The 19,579-nt window shown below is 38.4% G+C and overlaps 1 protein-coding gene across 1 annotated transcript in view; it reads left to right on the plus strand.

Moving 5' to 3' along the window:
• The window catches only part of LOC131682005 (chromosome transmission fidelity protein 18 homolog), a 78,242-nt gene that overhangs the window by 50,634 nt on the left and 8,029 nt on the right, over positions 1 to 19,579 (plus strand). The window contains exons 7-8 of the mRNA XM_058963134.1: positions 502 to 677; positions 737 to 1,133. Of these exons, the coding sequence (XP_058819117.1) occupies positions 502 to 677; positions 737 to 1,133 (573 nt within the window). The remainder of the gene's footprint in view (positions 1 to 501; positions 678 to 736; positions 1,134 to 19,579) is intronic.

Raw genomic sequence — 19,579 nt, forward strand, 5'->3', positions numbered from 1 at the left:
CATGCATAATTTATGCAGCAATTATAAAGCTGCATAACAGTGCTCTCGTTCGCCGTGTGTGCCACATCCCGAAGGAGTGTTCTCCCGTGTTCAACTAAGTATAATAGGTTTTCTGATTTTAGCACGCTTCTGTTTTTTTCGGCATAAATGGTGTTTGTTGAATCTCTGATAGGATTGATACCGGGCGTTGCTAAATCTTTTGTACTTTGGCTACTACACTTTTTTGAGCTTAACCCATAAAGGAAATTATAACATTTTTTCTCTAAGCCTGGGAAAACGAAAATCTGATGATTATTAAGATAACCCAGCCGAAAAAATGATTCATGAAATGATTCCATTAATTATTCAATATTCATTTACTTTTTTACCCTCTACCCTTTTTTATCCACTCGTTCGAGATTTAAATTTTTCTCGTTGTAATTTTCTTTTTGATCTCCGGTATGGAATAAAATCTTTTATTCACTTTTTCCTATCTCCTCCGTTACTTATCCTTTTCCACAGACTTCTCAGAAGCTGGCTACTTGTAAGCTTATACTCACCGGGCTGCGGAAGGGCCTTTCAGCGCAGCTAAAAGGTATTGGTGAGGGACCCACGGTTCTGCTGGACACTGTGCCGCTTTTGAAGCGCGTAATTAATCCCGCGCTACGATCAGTATCGCTACAGTTATTGACGCCCAAGTAAGTTTTTCCTTTACCTTATCTGTCCACTAGTCTCATTACGATGTTTATATCCAAAGGGAAAAATCAGACCTGACACATACCGTTGAAGTGATGGCTGACTTCGGTTTGAACTATATCCAGTTAAAATCAGCCGACGGAGCCTATCAATATCAGATGAATCCAGATATTGATCAGCTAGGTCAGTTTCAGGGTGCTTCGATTCAAAATCTAAGTTATTTTGGAAAACAAATTGTCGCGAGAGAAGTGGAATTGGAACAGATGCGACGAGCTCAACCGAAAGCGGCCATCGCGAGAGCTCCCAGTGCTAAACTTACCGAGATCAGCGAACGAGCCAGTGGGTCTCGGAGCAAAACTAAACAGGGGTCGAAAAAAAATGAAACGCCATCGTCGGAGCTACCGAATCATCTGCAAACCCTCAAACCGAAACCCGTCATCCAGAAAGTGAAGCAGGTGGTAAGTGTGCTTTTCATTTTCAATTTTGATTGCTTCATTTTGCTATGCTCGGAGCTCGTTTGGTATGCAACAGCAGCACGATTGAAAAGAGGGAGATAACCGGATGCGCGAATTTTGCTATCAAATTCCAATTTGTATGAAAAACAATGAAAATATAATCAAGTGCTTCTCATTTTTTTAACCCGGGAATTTCCCTGTATTGTTACGTTACCTGGTAGCGATGATGAAATCTATCGTTTGCTCTTGTTGATTACCGTATCCATGAAAAAATGAGGCAATTTAGTTTTTTGCGTTGAAGGATTATCAATACCCTTCGATTGATTGCGTTTGTGTTTTCATTTAAGCATGAAAGATAGGAAAATTTAAATGGTCGTGTGTGTAGTTGAAAAGGCTGGTATAGATTACATGGATTGCATTACAATATTTTGTTTTCGTAAAAAGGTAGGGCGGGAGCAAAATAGTCATTTCCAAATGCTTTGTTGCAAAAGAATAAAGTATAAAGTTTCATCGCAGGACTTAAAAATTTCAACAATCGCCTCCCTTCTAGCAGCATGTTGTCACCATATGTTTAAATCCGAGATAGCTTTGTATGTACACTCAAGTCGTTTTTACACATTTTGTTAGTTTTTTTTTAATTAACCAAATCAGAGGATATGAAGTGTTTTTTGTCGCACTTCTTTTTACCTTATTTATTCTACCTTTACAGTCATGCAATGTTATAGATCAAGATAAAACAAGTACAATAGTATAGTTTTACCAAAAACTAGGAGTGGGTAATGTCCGGGACATAACCGCGGTGTTGACGTAGGACTAAACTTGGGCATATCATGACATTCATGGATAATTTGAGCCAATGCCAATTTTGAATGAATGTTTACTGGAAATTTCATGTCGAATGAGATTGCCACATTCACTGATTTTCTAGGACTTGCAAAAACCTTCGGGTTTGTAGATTAATTTGATAAACATTTGCTTATATGAATCACTGGTACATGTACAGAAGAATTAACAGCGGCAAGCTCAATCCAAGTTATTAAACGGAACTTTCTAATTCAATTCTTTCTCTATTATGTTTTCATCCTAATAAGAACGGTTTTCAGATAACTATTTTTGGTGATACCAGACGAGAATTCTTTCTAACGATTCGAACCTTGCCCGAATTCGTTTCTGCTGCGTACATACACGAACATTCCCTTTTCGCAGCTCACATCGAATGAGCATTGTATATCGCAATGCGATCTCTTTTATAAACTTCTTAGTGCAAATGGAAGTCCATCCTTTTGTGCGACAAATGGAAATATTTTCATCATTCTTTTTGGTGTGGCTTTCGCTTAGTAGCAGGGTTGCCACATTCACTAATGTTCTTGAAAAAATTGCAAAAAACACCAATCAAAGCAGGCTAATTAATGCTTTTACAAAATCTATCAAAATTTACGGTAAAATCTACGGAATCTACTACACAATTGTTTTGATTATTTCCCAACGAATCGCGCAAATATCTGTTTGTTCCGTACAGCACAGCGCAAATAATTGACGTTGGAAAACAAATCTGCAACTTCAGCTGCCAAACACTTAGACACGATCGAAGCATTTTTCCGTCAATGTCACTTTTCTGACTCAAATTTTTGTAGGTATTTTTTTGCTTCCGTCCAATTGGTCAGTTTATTATTTTTATCGTACATTTTTCGGATATTATTATAGAAAATAACTAACCCGATAAGAGGGAAGTTATTTTCCAAAGCACGAAATGGAAATTTCAATTGTAATTCTTCGATTTTGTGGTCCTAATAAGAACCGTTTGTTGTGAATATTATTTCGCCGTTTCCCGCTCGGCATGATGATTATTCGCTTGGTATGGATAGCGCACAGATTGGTATCTTCCAACAAACTAACCAGGCAGGCCTCGCTGGCTTCTTAGAGGGCCATTACGGCTGAGCTCCGGAAGAGTAGATCGGTTTTGGAATGCTGTGCAATCTCACAGACCAGGCACTGGAAGAGCAGCTTGCGAATTAGTAACTCTGTCCACTTCTGAGAGCGATGAATTTCACGCAGGGCGACGACAGTTCTTGGTTGGCAGCGATAAGGCAGTAGCTACACCCAAAACGGCCCGCTCAGATTTTCTGTTTTCTAGCTCACTTTCTCATGCCCAAAAGTAATCCTTTTTGAACATAGAGAGATTCGCTCACAATTCAACTGGGCGCAACGCTCCCACATAATTTTTCGCCATCTCACCCCCACATACACGTTGGTTGGCTAGTATTGGTGCCTTTAATTATTCATGGCTTAGTATTGGGATTTTTCATAACCACTACATGCAAATAGATTGTAGATGTATAAGTGTAATGATATGGCATATGTGTGAGTAAAAGTAAGAAAAATCGTCCATGCGTACGTGTTAGTGCAGCATATTCCTTACCAAATATTAAAACATATTTTTAGTGTTGAATGTGTCTTCCCGAAAGCAAACAAAAGCTTCTAGAATAATCTCACAATTTCAAACATTAGTTATATTGTAAGCTTGTTTAATCCAGATGTACAAGGATTTTGATAGATGTGCTTCGGAGTGACGAAGTTCACTGGTTTTACACTCTTAACAAAACGGAAAAATACAAACGTATTCAATTGACACTTCTGCTTAATAATGCAAAACCAGTGCACTTCACGGTTTCAGCGCATTCCAACCGAAAATTGTATATGAATCGCTGTTTTTTAACATAACAGGATAACAGAAGGTGGGCTACTACGACTTTTTAATATTTTAATATAACTATTGGGCCAATTCTCAACAAAAAATTACTACAATAACCTTATTTTTCATATTTTAATTTTTTTTAATAAAGGACTTGCATTCCAGTGCTGTATTAGGTTCTTTATTGACACAGTTAACCTTGACAGTTCGCTTGTACTGTTTACATGGACTTAGAAAAATTTGTGGACGACTAGATTCGCTCGAAGCAAATCGTAAAAATTTTTTCTAAGTTCACGTAAACAGTACAAGCAAACTGTCAAAAATGAACACTCAGTTCATTTGTGACGTCACCGATTACATTTACAATCGATCTAAATCGGTTATCAAAGCTGCAACGGATGAACTATCTCTCTGCCCATCATAGTGTATACCATAAAAATAAATTTGAATGAATTTGAGCACCATTTCACATTCCGCTGCGTACTCCAGATGAAAAGTCTCATGAATTTTAAAATGAAGATCGATTGCTTCTACTGCTGATTGACATTTGAAAAGTATATCATCATAGGCCACAAAAAACGATTCAATTGATGTATTAATCGCACCTACGGCGAAAATGAACGGTTGGATTGTGGTTTTATACTCAATCGCAAATTTTCTCCTTTCAGCCAGTTTTTCTGAGAGCGTTGCTTCAGTCTAAAAATAAAAGAAATGTTGTATACTATTATTAAGCAAACTTTGCTACTACTTTGTAAAGCAAACAACACAGGTATTTGCAAACAAACATATTTTGGTCTGCATTTCACACCTGAATGAAATCTTTTCATGAAACTCTTCTATTCATAATATTCAATGAATATTCAATACTAAATTTTTGATAAAATTGTAATAAAACCAAAAAACAAGTTTGTTTACAAAATTTGTTTGCCTTCGATAAAATTACCGCCAAAATTGTAATATAAGACTGCCGACACATCAACAGCGGCAGTTTTGTACGTTTCGCGCCCTTGTAAACGAAATTTTGACGCAGAATTAAAGGTAACGCATAGAAAGCAAGAAATACTGATCGATCTGCAATTAAAGTAATATGTGAATTGTAATGTATCATCAAAGTAATATATGAATTACAAATTAAATAATCCAACTAAAATAAACTCTTACACTATATTAATGATTTATGAATATAGAAATCAAATATATAGAGAACATACCGTTAATATCCACTGTTTCACGAAACGTCACGATTATTTCGTCTGTCAGTAATTTGTCTTCTTCCACAAGCGATCGATAATCATTGAACACAGATTTAAATTTTTTCAAAAATGTGGGCAGTTTTGACTGAAGATCGTTGAAGTTTTTGTTTATAGTACGAAAATCACGAAAAATCTGAAATATTGAATCGGTTCAGTTTCGACTGTTGAGTCCATGGCATTGACTTACCAGTTCGTTTACACCGTTAAAATTACGAAGTACAGAGTAATCGTCTAGTTTAAAATTACCAGAAATAATTTCATACCGACGAAGTGAGTAACAACCAGCCCAAGCATTAATTATTTCTTTAGTATTGTTGTAACCAATACTATTAAGTCGTAATTTGGCAGCTGAAATCATAATTCATTGTTTAAATTATTATTTGAAATTAAATTAGCAACGATTAACATAACTGTTGAACTTTTTCCAGAATGTCTTCTGATTTATTCATTGGTAATTTATCCGTAACTAATAAAACAAAATAGATCAAGTTCTCTAGAGGTCTCCTTTCAAAACGAGCACAGATTTGAAATTTTTTCGATTTACATGAAACTTCATATATTAACTAGTACCCAAGATTGCATTTTGCATTAAAATGTTTGATGAATATATTTCTGTTGATTACCGCGTTCTACAAATTATATGATGAAAAGAATCAATAACAAAGTAAATCTCCTTGAAAAATATCAAAAGGGCATAGTGTACGATGGTCCCTTTTCACATGATTATCATCATATATCCGATCAAACCATTCAGAAAACCTTCGGATGCCTGAACGGATTATGTATGGATTCCCACTAAATTGTCACAACCATGTTCATTTCAATTGGTTGCTGTATTTGAGCAAGAATTCATACCCGGAGAAGTTTATTTAGGCAGCGATAGCATTGTTTTTAAGTTCCTCCCTCACCATTTGCTGGAAATTTTCAGCACAATGCCATAAAATGCATAACAGACTTAGTAAGCCTATTCTAAATAAAAAAAATATTTTCAAAATATTCATCGTTTCAATAGGTAGCAACTCTGTGATCAATATGAAGATGGATTACAACATACTTTTTGGATACGCTGTCAAACTAGAATGACATCATTAATACCTATTATACTGTCAGTTGTTCATGACGTCATATTCAGCATCACTGATGCACTGGTGTCATTTTTGTGTAACGCAAAACTGAGTCAGTTTCCAACCCCAACTGTAGTATTGAGATCGAGCAAACACGGAATATGAATGTACGAATAATTCACTATCAATCCTCAATTTTGTCTTTAAAGTTAGACGGAATAGCCCAATGATAAACATCCAGTTATTTAAAAATATGTTTGAAATATCTTTGAGTTTTAAAGAAATCCCGAACGACTATGAGAGTTTACCTTCTCTTGACCCGAAACTGTTTTTTATATTCCACATGAAATATCAAATCTTGAGCGTTTTTTCAAAACGTCATATCTGCAATGAGTTACTCTCTTTGTCACTATAACACTTATTTTACAGTACAGATCGAAAGGCGGTGGTTTTAACTAGCATATTATGCAAAGAGTTGAGGGATAAATGTTAAAGTGACCGAATTATTAACAGAAGAGAAAGTAAACAAAGAGAGTAACTCATTGTAGATATGACGTTTTGAAAAAACGCTCAAGAAATGTCTGATTTTACTTTCTTTTCAACAATTAGAAAGACCATAGGAAAAACAAACGAATATTTGGAAAGCAGCAAATATTTGACAACTTTGGCTTTTAGTATTCAGCATAGAAGTGAATAAATGTCGATTTAGCCTATTGTATGTTCTCTGACAAAATGTTCAAATGTAGATAGCTTTTTACTTCCGTTCGCATAATTGTGCCTTATTCTATGGAATCTCGCCTGTGCACATGGGAGCATGATGTTTCGAACGTAAGTTATAGTGTTACATTAAAATATTCATAAATGGAAAGGTCACAGCCTCGATCTCTTGCAGATTTTGCTGTTCCAAGCTTTCACATACAACATAGCGCCCATAATTAGAGCAAAATCACGATCTACCTACTGCAGATATGACATAGAATGCTTTGCACACTTTTGCCCGTCATCAACGGACCATTCGTGAGTTGCACGTAAGCCATGCTTAGCTTAATCACTCGATCGGATAAAACATCCGTAAGTTAATATTTTAGCGATGCTTTGCTGGTAATCCTACTGGTTACAGTACATTGATTTTTCCAATGTATTATAATCTACCTGTCAGATGTAGCATTTTGTCCGTCTTGGTCACGAAATCACTTTTATTTTCAAGTTTGAACGACAGTGACATCATGACAGTATGTTGTTTCAATGAATAAACATTGTGGGTCCGATTGTGACGTAATTCGTTCATCGGTTCAGTGCAGATAGACTCCTGTATACCAGACAGTGCTGAAGGCAGGATGATTTTTAATCAATCTTAATTTCTGAATCAAATCAAAGAAACTTACCTTGTCGAAGGCAGGTGCAATTTTGCGTTTTCCATTGGGATTAATATCGATAATTTTCGTATTACAGCCAGCTTGTAATTTGATAAACCACTTAATCAAAATGAAGGGAGGTGGCTAGAGACTAATCCTGCTGCATTATAGTAAATATAGTATTGTTATAATAAAAATGCGAGCTCTCAACGTGTATTTTAACCAAAGATGATGATTCTATAGATTCTATATTTTATACAATCGCCTTTGTTGTAAACGTCAGATATCAAGTTCACACACGGCAAAATAACTATACCCATTTAGCGATGTATTTTTTACTCGACAGACGCAAATAATCGATTAATCCCCAAAAGAATCGATAAATCACTAATCGATTAAAACGTTTCCGGTAAATCGAATAAATTCATTAACTGTTATTTATAATCTATATTATTCGACCACTAAATTCAAGAAAGAGTTGTCAGTGAAAGATAACAAAAACGCTCCACAAAATGAACAAGTACTACAAAAATACCAAGCGACTTCTTTCACTTTTGATTGGGTAACTAATAGGTCTGTTCCAGTACCAGGAGAAATTGGAAGTACTCCGGAGAAAATCGTTCCTGTACTCTCTTCTTCTCTTTTTTCTTCTTCTGGTAGCAAACCGGAGTAAAAATAAGCAAAGATTTTTTGCTCCTGTTTACTCCGAAGTGACTTCCGTGTACTGGAACAAACCTAATCTTTACTACCTAGTTTTAATAATTCTCTTGATACTGGAACAAAACTATTGATACTAGCTCTCGAAAATTATTTGGTTAGCGGAAAAGAGGTTATAACTACTAGAGGGAGCAAAGCGCTACTGTCTTGATGTATTCATGAACTGAAACATGGGGTCTCGCTCTAGCATACTGTATCCCATTACTTTGACATGTGTGTTCCCGGGGCAATATGCGTCAAACTAATGGGCCTAGCATATGTAAGAGCGAGATGATAAATTATCAGTGTTAACAGCGACATCCTCTAGTAGTTATAATCTCTTTTGTTAGCGGATAATCGTTTATTTGCCAAAATCGAGCATTACTATTCGCGATCTACCACTGGATGTCGACCACCAGATGGCAAGATAGTTTGATCACGAATAATTTGTCCTTTCGGTGTCAGCTTAAACTAACTAGAAATACTAGGTTGTTATCTAGGGCAGATCACTTGTGATGCTTTTATAAAAACCAGCGAAATTAAATGCATTTGTTTTCATCAAAATAGAAATTCACAATGTATTTTGTGTTGCGTGCAATGTATTTTGCGTTGCGTGTAAGACGACAAAACCCTATCAAAAAACTTGCCCTACATTCAACAAAACGTCGAACAACGTGGATCAACGTAGGATGCTTGTTGAACAAATTTTTCTGCGAGGGAGTGCAAAGTTGATACAAAAATGGAAATTAAATGCATTTTTGCTAATTTGATGCAAATTTGTTATACATTCCTAGAGTGATCAGCCCCTAGGTTGTTATCCAGGTTAAAATTTATAAGAAAACACAATAGTGGGTGGAAATCGGTATATTAGAGATAGGAGGTGTCGTTAGTCGAAGTTTTCATTAATAAATCCAAAAGCTAGGTGAACTTTTTCCATATCTAAAACATACACCTAACATAAAAAATAGAAAATGTTCTCTGGTAGTGATGTCTGATTTTTTCAAATAATCAATTATCCGTTAATCGAATATTTTTTGAGAACTTGATTGATTCATTCGATTAATCGACCAAGATAATCGAATAAAATCAATAATCGATTACTTAGTAAATCCTAGTTTGTCAACCAAAAAAAAAGGCCACTCAACACATTTTGAAAAAATTGGAGAAGTCTGGTCTAATTTTTTTGCTCTGCGACTTTCATTTTCAATGCCACCCTTCATTAATTATGCTCTCGATTAATTGATAGTAGCTACTCGATTTGCTCGATTATACCGAAAGCTTGTAATCGATTATTGATTTTTCGATTATTTTAGAAATTAATCGATTATTTGCGTTAAAAGACATAAAAAAGACATCACTATTCTCTGGTTTCCATATTTTGTCCCAAAATATTGACCTCGATTGAATGTTTTGATAAAAAACGATAAAGCGAGTTTTTTTTAATTAGCTGCTCTGTAAACATGATTGCAAAAATTATGTGATATTCTGGTACATGGTGAATCCAGAAATAGTTATTGTTTGCAGTTTTGGTGGGGGTGGCGTTTTGGGCGATTAAATGGTACTAAGGGTGTTTAAAAAATAATGGTGGCAAACCGCCAAAATGTTGCATTTGAAACAGCCCCCAATTTGCCAGCAAATTGAAGGGCAAGTAGGCCCCCATTATCCACCAGATATTACTTCTTGACCGGGTATGTGTCAGAAAGAATAAGATAAAAGATTGTTAGATAGATTGTAAAAGTCAATTTGACATGAGATTTTGACGGTCAGATGTTTTTTAGTTGGACAATGTCCAACTAGCGGAGGTCCAACTGAAAAGCGGTCCAGTTAAAAAGTGTCCAACCAGCGAATCATGACTGTATCTCATTGAACGAGAAAAAGTATTGTACGTTGTACTTCAATTTTTCTGCGTATTTTGACAAGTCGTAGTTATCAGGTGCATTCTAGCCTGCATTTATTATTAAAAAACAAGTTTCTCGATTCTAAAATATAGTTGTAGTAATTTAAAGTGATACCTACAGAAGCGGTTGCATAAATTATATGTTGCAATAACAATAACGGAAGTGATTACGTTTTGGTTTATTTCTGCAATCGTCTCTTATTATTCTTTTTGCTCCGTGCTTTTCCGAAGGAGACGCGACGATTATTTACACTCTCTATCTCTCTTCCTATTATCTCTGCAAATCACAATTCCACAAATCACTGACTAACTATTATTTTGAAACATATTTAGAACAGCTCGAAACGAATAGAACCCTGATTAAAAAAAATTTTCATTGGTGTATGTGACGACTGACAGCTGAAAAAACGAAAAGTTCAACAAAAATGATAAATGAAATCGGGAAAACAATATTTAGAACAGATAGGTAAATCGTCGCATAGAGATCGCCGTGTTCTAGTTCTATTTTTGACAGTTATGAGTTATACACCTGCTCGTCAATTTATCACAGATTTACATCACAACATTGTGAACATCCTTAGGCCCTTAGTTAGCATTATGGCGAAAATTTCTGAAATTACGGTCAAACGATTTGAAATTGTGAGTGGTCTCTCTGCGAATTTCAGCCTTTTTCGCTCCAGATGATTTGTTTTGGGTGTATGATTTGGTTGGTGGTCAAAATGCAGCTTCTCGTTGAGCAGCACACGTACGTGCGTTCTGCTCTGTGGCTTACACACGTCTGGCTTAAAGTAAAACTGTGACACCCATATTTATAGGTTCTAGCATTAATGTTGATTCGCATTAAAAGTAGTTTTTGAACTTTTTAAACAAGTTTTACATAGAAAACAAGGTATCAATAGCAAGCGTTGAACGTTTTCCTTTCGATTTATGAAACAATATTAGTAATTCCTTTAGTAGGAGAAACGTTATTAAGGTTCAAAGTGTACGTAACGCATCCGTTTTGAAAATTTTGAAATGACACCCAGTATAGTAAAGAAAGACGTAAGTCCTACGTCAAAATTACCATACGATTGTAACCTTTTGGTACCGTGACATGCCCCAACGCCGTGAGGTTAGGAACGTTTCAAGTAAAAAGTGAGTCTAAAAATTCAAATTTTCGATAGATGGTTGCGACTATATTTGTTATGAAAAAATAAAAAATAAACTGCTCATTGCTGTCTATAAACCCGTGGAAGAAATCATTGACGAACGACATGCCAATATGCCTAATACTCTGCACCTCAGGGGGATGATTCCGAATACCGCGCAAAATAATTCCTAATACCGTGTACCGTAAAATGAACTAAATACTTGTGTAAATTTGAGTGAAAACCAACAGAATTTTTGCAGAATTGATTTCTTATCATACATTTTCTTTAGTTTTAGGCGCTTAGTTTTTAGCTGAGCCTAGAAGTTTTCTCTGGATTTGTTCAGTTTTCTTTCTTTCCCTTTCCTTCAACCTAGTCATTTTAATGTTCTCGATATTTTCCAGGTAGTCATCATAAGCAACACTAGTTGCGGCCGAGGGTGAATGTGACTTCGATCTTGGTTTTGATTTAGCTTTCTGTAACGTTTTAGGAGGGCAACATTTTTCACCCATTGCGTTCAGAATCAGATGCTCGGCGGTACGTTGAGACAGATCTAATGGTGTCGTTTCGACAAGTCAGACTTCCCAAATGAACATCGAACACATGTTCGCTCTAGTTCTGTGCTCATCTTAAAACCCACACTTCGTGTGCAAACTCGAACGCGCTAATGCGTACTAAAACACGTACACGTGTTCGTCTGCACAACCGAACCCCATGTACGTACGCGGTGTTCGTACACACAGGTTCTTGAAACTAGTTTTCTCTTTCTATCACTCATCATCACTAGTGTTGACTCAGTCTGTTTTGTGTATGCCTTTCTTGTGTACGCACACGGTGTACGTACTTCTTGTGTACGCACACGGTGTACGTACACGGTGTTTAAACCTAAGTTTGCACATCGTTCGCTTGGGTTCGGTGTTCGAGGCGAACCTGTACACAAACGGAAAGAAAGTTTGAGGTTGAACGCGTGCACGAAATTTTGTAATGTAAAATGTATCAGAATCAATTTTCCCAGCTGTTCATTCTTTTGAAGGTATTCGAAATATTTCACTAGGGACTCTTTGTTTATAACGGAGTAGCATCATAGTTGGTGCAAGCATGCCAGCATCGTTGCCAGAGAAAAGTGCCGTGTAGGATTCTTTATCTGAATTTCCGACCCGAGTATGAACTTATCTTCCATCTGATTCTGCTAGCACTACGTCTCAAGTTTGAATCGTGGCGACTGCAGTTTCATCCATGTTAAAAATTTGCTTTGGAGGTTTTATAATCTAACTGATTGTCCTTTATAAAAGATGTTATTTCTCCAAATCATATCTTGATTTGCTCGGGCTTGCATTGGTTCTACTTTCCGACAATGAGCTCGCAACCCTACGCGAAATATTTGGGTGACGTTTCAAAAAACCAGTGACCCATCGCGGTTTAGGAACTCCATCTTTGAATGGATTTTTAATATTGGCTAATTTGATGTATCTCACAACAAAAGTTCGAGGACGTAGTATATTTTTTTATTTATTTATTAACAGATTAAGGCCGAAGTGGCCTGTGCCGTATACAAAAGATTCCTCCATTCCACTCGGTCCATGGCCGCGCGTCGCCAGCCACGCAGTCTGCGAAGGGTCCGCAAATCGTCTTCCACCTGGTCGATCCATCGTGCTCGCTGCGCGCCACGTCTTCTTGTACCGGTCGGATTGCAATTGAGAACCGTTTTCACCGGGCTATTGTCCGACATTCTGGCTACGTGCCCGGCCCACCGTAGTCGTCCGATTTTCGCGGTATGACAGATGGGCGGCTCCCCCAACAGCTGATGCAACTCATGGTTCAATCGCCGTCTCCATGTGCCGTCTTCCATCTGCACTCCACCGTAGATGGTACGCAGCACTTTCCGTTCGAAGACACCAAGTGCGCGTTGGTCCTCCACGAGCATGGTCCAGGTCTCGTGCCCGTAGAGAACTACCGGTCTAATCAGCGTCTTGTAGATGGTCAACTTCGTACGACGGCGAACTCTGTTCGACCGAAGTGTCTTGCGGAGGCCAAAGTAAGCGCGATTTCCTGCCACGATGCGTCTACGAATCTCTCTGCTGGTATCATTGTCGGCGGTCACCAGTGAGCCCAAGTACACGAACTCTTCAACCACCTCGATTTCGTCGCCACCGATGCAAACTCGATGCGGACGGTTCTCATTCTCTTCTCGTGAACCTCTTCTTATCATGTACTTTGTCTTCGACGTGTTGATGGCAAGTCCGACGCGCTTGGCTTCTCTTTTCAGTCTGATGTAGGCTTCCTCCATCTTCTCAAAGTTTCGTGCAATAATATCAACGTCATCGGCGAAGCCAAGTAGCTGAACGGACTTTGTGAAAATCGTACCACTCGTGTCGATCCCTGCTCTTCTTATTACACCTTCCAGCGCGATGTTGAATAACAGACACGAGAGACCATCACCTTGCCGTAACCCTCTGCGCGATTCGAAGGGACTCGAGAGCGTCCCTGAGACACGTACTACGCACATCACCCGATCCATCGTCGCCTTCACTAATCGCGTCAGTTTGTCCGGGAATCCGTACTCGTGCATAATCTGCCATAGCTGGAGTATATTTATGGGGAGCCTATTCGTGATCTAAAGCTGGATGTAGACCGCAAGGTGGCACGAACGTGCAATGATGATGTTTTTATTTTCATCTGTCAGAACGCATCTATAAGTAAATTTTGAATTTTATAAACGCACTCAATATTATAATTAAATATCATTTCTTCTAATGAAAAGTAATATTGATGAAGATAATGTGTTTCCTACTTCTGAAAAATATCTAGATGGTAAATTTCTTGTTACATCACTAATAATTCGTGCTTCCGGTTTCAGTTTATACTAAAATGAAATTGAGAGACCAAAATCTTATAAAAAAAACACGATGATGGGCAAAAATCACTGGATTAAAGAGTGCAGGTGTTCACAGTCGAGGTTATAAACTGATTTTTGGGTAAACATTTTCTGTATCTAAAACAACCAACCTAACCTCAACAATAAAAAAATAATTCCGGATCTCAATAATTCGCAATAAAATATAGAGTTCGACTGAATGTTTTGGTGTCAAGCGAAAGAATTTGTGTTTTCTTTTCGCCTATAATTAAACTTTTTGTGAAATTATGTAATGTTTATCTTAAAACAATTAAAATAGAACATCTATCCTATATCATCAATTTCTAAACTATATTCTTACAGGTAAATACAAATTATTTTGATATGTAATATAAAAGTGATGGTAAGAAATTACTTTTACTTTATTGCGCAATTTGGTAATGTTATAGTTTATGAAGTTTTGAAGTATTGCAAAACCTACTCTGAATTATAAAAGGTTATATTATTTTTGTCATATTGCGACCATGAACGTCCTGCACTGCCCATAATCGCAAGTCAGTCCCATGTGACTTTCGTTCGTTTTGAGATATTCTTTGGAAGCCATACATTTTTACATCTAGTTTCAGAAAAAACATACAAGAGAAGAGAATTGTTCTGAAAAAAACATTAAAAAAAATCACAAGTAAGTTTGTCCCATGTTGAAAATAACCGCAAAACAGTCCCATTTTACATGCGCAACAAAATGTTGGTAAGATATTTTTTTACAAAAAAAAATATATGTAAGAACAAAACGAACAAAGGAAATAAGATATTCCAACATATTTTTGTTTATTTAAAAAGTAGTGAGAGACAGTAATTCGATTATTACATGTTATTTCGATTTTGGAAGGTTAGTCCAAAACTCTGCTTTTGTCTCGTCTAATAGCTGACGTAATGTATTCAGCAATGCCGTTTTACGAAATTATCAATCACCAGCTTTTGCTGCTTCTTCGAAAAAAGATTGCAACGATTCATTTGAGCTGTTGTACCAAGGCTGCTGCTGTATTCAAACTCGTAGTTTCCTTTCTTCAAGACGACTTTTTTATGGCTTCTACGTAAGGACGAGGTCTGCATAAATTCAGTGTGTACTGCGAAGCTGTTATTGAGCTTTGAAAAAAATCGTTTGGGTACAAACTGATCACCTCAACATTTTTTTTTGGCTTTACCGACGACAGAGATGAAATCGGGTGTGGTAATAACAAGCCCGCCGTGGTGCATTCCTTTTTTAACTGCTGCGTGAAAGCTGTCAGCAGCCATGAATGTATGACCCGACTCAAAATATTTAAGAACAACTTCTTTCAACTGGACTAAAGATGAATTAATCAATAGAGTGAGATGAATGAAAAAGTTCCAATTCTTATTTTGAGCGGAGCAATTGTCCAACCACAGTGTAACCTTGTCCAGATCTTTGAATCTTAATAGGACTTGATGAAAACAACTAAGTATATCGTTTGCCGACCAACCGCTAATTGCTTCATCCCAAACACACGCAATGACGGGATACTTCTGTGAATACTTTCCAACCGGAGCAAATGCCTCGTTGAAAGCAAGTAGTCGTTGTGAAAAAACAACGGATTTAAGCCCTTCCAATCGAGGTATCTGAATGACCTGTAATGCATGATTATTAAACTATGATATAACAGCTCAGCATGTTTAAAACCTTCTGTAAATCCACAGCTAGTACTACTGTTTTCGGTGAAACGATTTCACCATCCTCCCGGTATGCTGATCGTGATTCGCCGGCCGCACGTATATGTTGTGTAAATGCTACACATAGCGCACATGAAAATTTTTGTTCTGTCAACTGCTCCTGATGACCGGATTGCTTGCGATGTTGGATAGCAGCTACACAACATTCACATTGCTCATGTCCTAGTTTAATTAGTGATATATTCATGTTTTTCATAACTCGACAGTAGAAAGCATAGCTGACCTTCATGTTACACGTTTCTGAAAACTCTTGGTGCATTCGTTTCTCGCAAAGATCGGATGGCAGATACAAACGGCTGGGCGCCTGTTCTCGCCGGTAGTGCGATATAGTAGTATTGCGATCCTTCGCAAGCCCCTCGTCAAGATACTGCAAAACACAACCCTACTGGGCAACGATCGTCAGATAAGCGGAAGCTGTGAAACGAGGAGGAGGAATAACTGGTCGACGCAAAGAAGACAGAAGAAAAGATCGCGCTACTAGTGCACTGAAAATTATCACGATTGAATTATTGTTTATTTGCTATTGAATTTATTTAAAAGATTTATCGCCGATGTACGCTGTACTGCGTATTATTGAATTTTGAAGGATATTGAACTTCTGGTAGGAAAAATTAATATTGCTCTATAAAATATATTTACAATTTAACATAACCTTAGGTACTAGGAAAGTAGGTTAGAATCTGGCTGATGAACGAGAACTTGGATAGTAGGACGCCACTAAACGTAATCTTTATGAACTAATTTGTATATGAGCTAACCTACTGTATTTTCTAGGAGATTTATAACGACCCGAATAAAGCGTTACAATCACGGAATTTCCCTGCACGTTGTAGAAACAACAAATTATAAATCTCGTTTACGCCCAGATTCGACCACAAGATGCCGAGAAAATCGAATAAAGGTGCTATCGAAGACGATACGGGAATCACACTGGGAGCAGCTGGGACAAGCTGCCAAGAATGTGACGAACCGGACAATCAGGAGATGGTCCAATGCGACAGTTGTCAAAAATGGTCCCATTTCACTTGTGCAGCCGTCACTCAGGCAATTGAAAATATGGACTGGTGCTGCAAAAGGTGTACCAAAACGATGTTGGAAAAACTTAAGTTTCTAAGCAAAAAGGAAGCACCGAATCCGGAGAGCTCAACTCGACGCTCCAATACATCAAAAATCAAAATGGAATTAGAACAGCTGGAGGAGGAGGAAAAATTACGTCAGGAAGAGGAGCGCGCAGCCACGATTGCGCGCGCCAAACGCCGTGAATTCCTCGAGAAGAAGAAAAAATTACTGAATGACATGGCAAAATCAGAGGCAGGTGAAAGCGAAGCGACTTCGGTATCTGGATACACTAATTCTGCATTGAATGAATGGCTGAGTAAGATAAATGGAGAAAGGACATTGGAAATCCCCACTGCCCCTCCGATGGGCGTTGAGTCAAAGCAACCTGGGAACGAAGTGAATAATGAAGGTGTGTTGACAAGCGCTCAAATTGCAGCAAGACAAGCAGTATCAAAAGAACTACCGCTCTTTAGCGGCTATCCCGAAGAATGGCCCATGTTTTACGCTACACTCATGAGTACAACGAAAATGTGTGGGTTTTCCGCTTCAGAAAACACGGTTCGACTGCAAAGATGCCTCCGCGGAAAGGCCCTGGATGCGGTCAGAAGTCGGCTTATGCACCCCAATAACGTAAATGGTGTAGTTGATACATTGAAAATGCTTTTCGGTAGACCTGAAATTATTGTACAATCGCTAATTGCAAAAGTCCAATCCCTGCCAGCGCCAAGGGCAGACCGGCTGGGCACATTGATTGATTACGGAATTGCAGTATCAAATTTGACAGCCACAATCGAAGCGTGTCAGTTGAACGACTACCTCTACAATATCTCCCTGCTCAACGAATTGGTTGAGAAGCTCCCGCCAATGGTGAAACTGAATTGGGCTACACATCGAAGATGCCTTAACAATGTTAGTCTAAGCGAGTTTAGCTCCTGGCTGTACACGTTGGTTGAAGCCGCTAGCTCCGTTTCTGTTCTCCCCGTAGGAGTGATGACCGACTCGTCATCTAATCGCAAGGATAGAAAAAACGACGGATTTGTTTATGCACATTCTGGAAGTGCTGAGTTCGATCATGAATGCAATGAAGCACCTTCTTCCAGTCATGTGAAACCGTGCTTCATTTGCAAAGGAACTTGTTCATCCGCGGAGCAATGCATAAAATTCAACAACCTGGATATAGACTCTAGATGGGCGGTAGTGCGAGAAGGTGGGCTTTGCCGCCGATGTTTACGCAGTCATAGAGGGTTATGTCGTTCCCGGAAAGAATGCGAGGTGGACAGTTGCTCGTACAAGCACCACACCTTGTTGCACAGCTATAAGAAAAACACAAATTTATCTCCACCGGCACTCAAAAATACGCCTAGTAGTAACGATCGAATCGAACAATGTAACACCCATAGCGGGAAGGCCGATGCGGTGATGTTTCGAATTCTTCCTGTCACGTTATATGGTCCAAATAAGAAAATTCAAACATTCGCCCTTTTCGATGATGGATCGTCCCTTACCTTAATGGATGAGGAAATATCAGAAAGTCTGCAACTGCACGGTGAACCACACCCACTCTGGTTAAAATGGACAGGAGACACGTGCCGGTATGAAGAAAACTCGAATCTTGTAGATCTTGAAGTGTCTGGAGTAGGAGCTTCATCTAAGCGGTATTATATGCAAAATGTGCATACGGTAAAAGGATTGAATCTACCTAGTCAATCGGTGGATTTTGAAAAGCTTGTGGAAAAGCATCAACACCTGCGAGGGCTACCAATCGAGTCCTTCAAAAACGCTCGTCCTCGGTTACTAATCGGCATGAACAATTGTCGTCTAGGAAACTCATTGAAGAGCATGGAGGGAAGTGGTGGTCTAGTCGCTTCCAGAACGCGACTCGGCTGGGTAATTTTTGGAAACTGTAACGACGATACTGCTAAGGAGCATAACAATCTACTGCATCATAGCCTGCACGTGTCTCTTTGCGAACATCCAGATGAAACCGATCTCCACCGACTAATGAAGGATTACTTTTCTCTTGAAGGGATCGGTATAACCAAACCAAAAAATCCTATATTATCGAATGCTGACCAACGATCTCTATCCTTATTGCGTAACAACACTCATCGTACAGGAAACCGTTACGAAACTGGCCTTCTTTGGCGATATGATGATGTTCGCCTCCCCGATAACAAGTCGGTTGCCATGCAACGCCTAACCTGCCTGGAAAAACGAATGCGCAAAAATACTGTGCTCGCCGAGATGATGCGCCAAAAAATTCGAGAATACCTTCAGAAAGGTTATATCCGTATGCTAACGCCTGAAGAAGTTTCGTGTAAACATCCGCGTACGTGGTATTTGCCAATATTTCCTGTTTTTAACCCAAATAAGCCTGGCAAATTACGAATCGTTTGGGACGCCGCCGCTACAGCTCAAGGAGTTTCGCTAAATTCAATGCTCTTGACGGGCCCTGACCAACTAACATCGCTGGCATCAGTTTTGTTCCAGTTCCGCGAACGCCGAGTGGCCGTGGGGGGCGATGTGTGTGAAATGTTTCACCAAGTACTGGTGAGAGAAGATGATCGGAACAGCCAGCGTTTTTTGTGGCGGGATAAGGAAGATGAAAAGCCAAATGTTTTCGTAATGAACGTTATGACCTTCGGTGCCAGTTGTTCTCCGAGCTGTGCGCAGTTCGTGAAAAATCACAACGCTCTCGAATTT

Source organism: Topomyia yanbarensis, chromosome 2, assembly GCF_030247195.1.
Source record: "Topomyia yanbarensis strain Yona2022 chromosome 2, ASM3024719v1, whole genome shotgun sequence".
Lineage (NCBI taxonomy): Eukaryota > Metazoa > Arthropoda > Insecta > Diptera > Culicidae > Topomyia > Topomyia yanbarensis.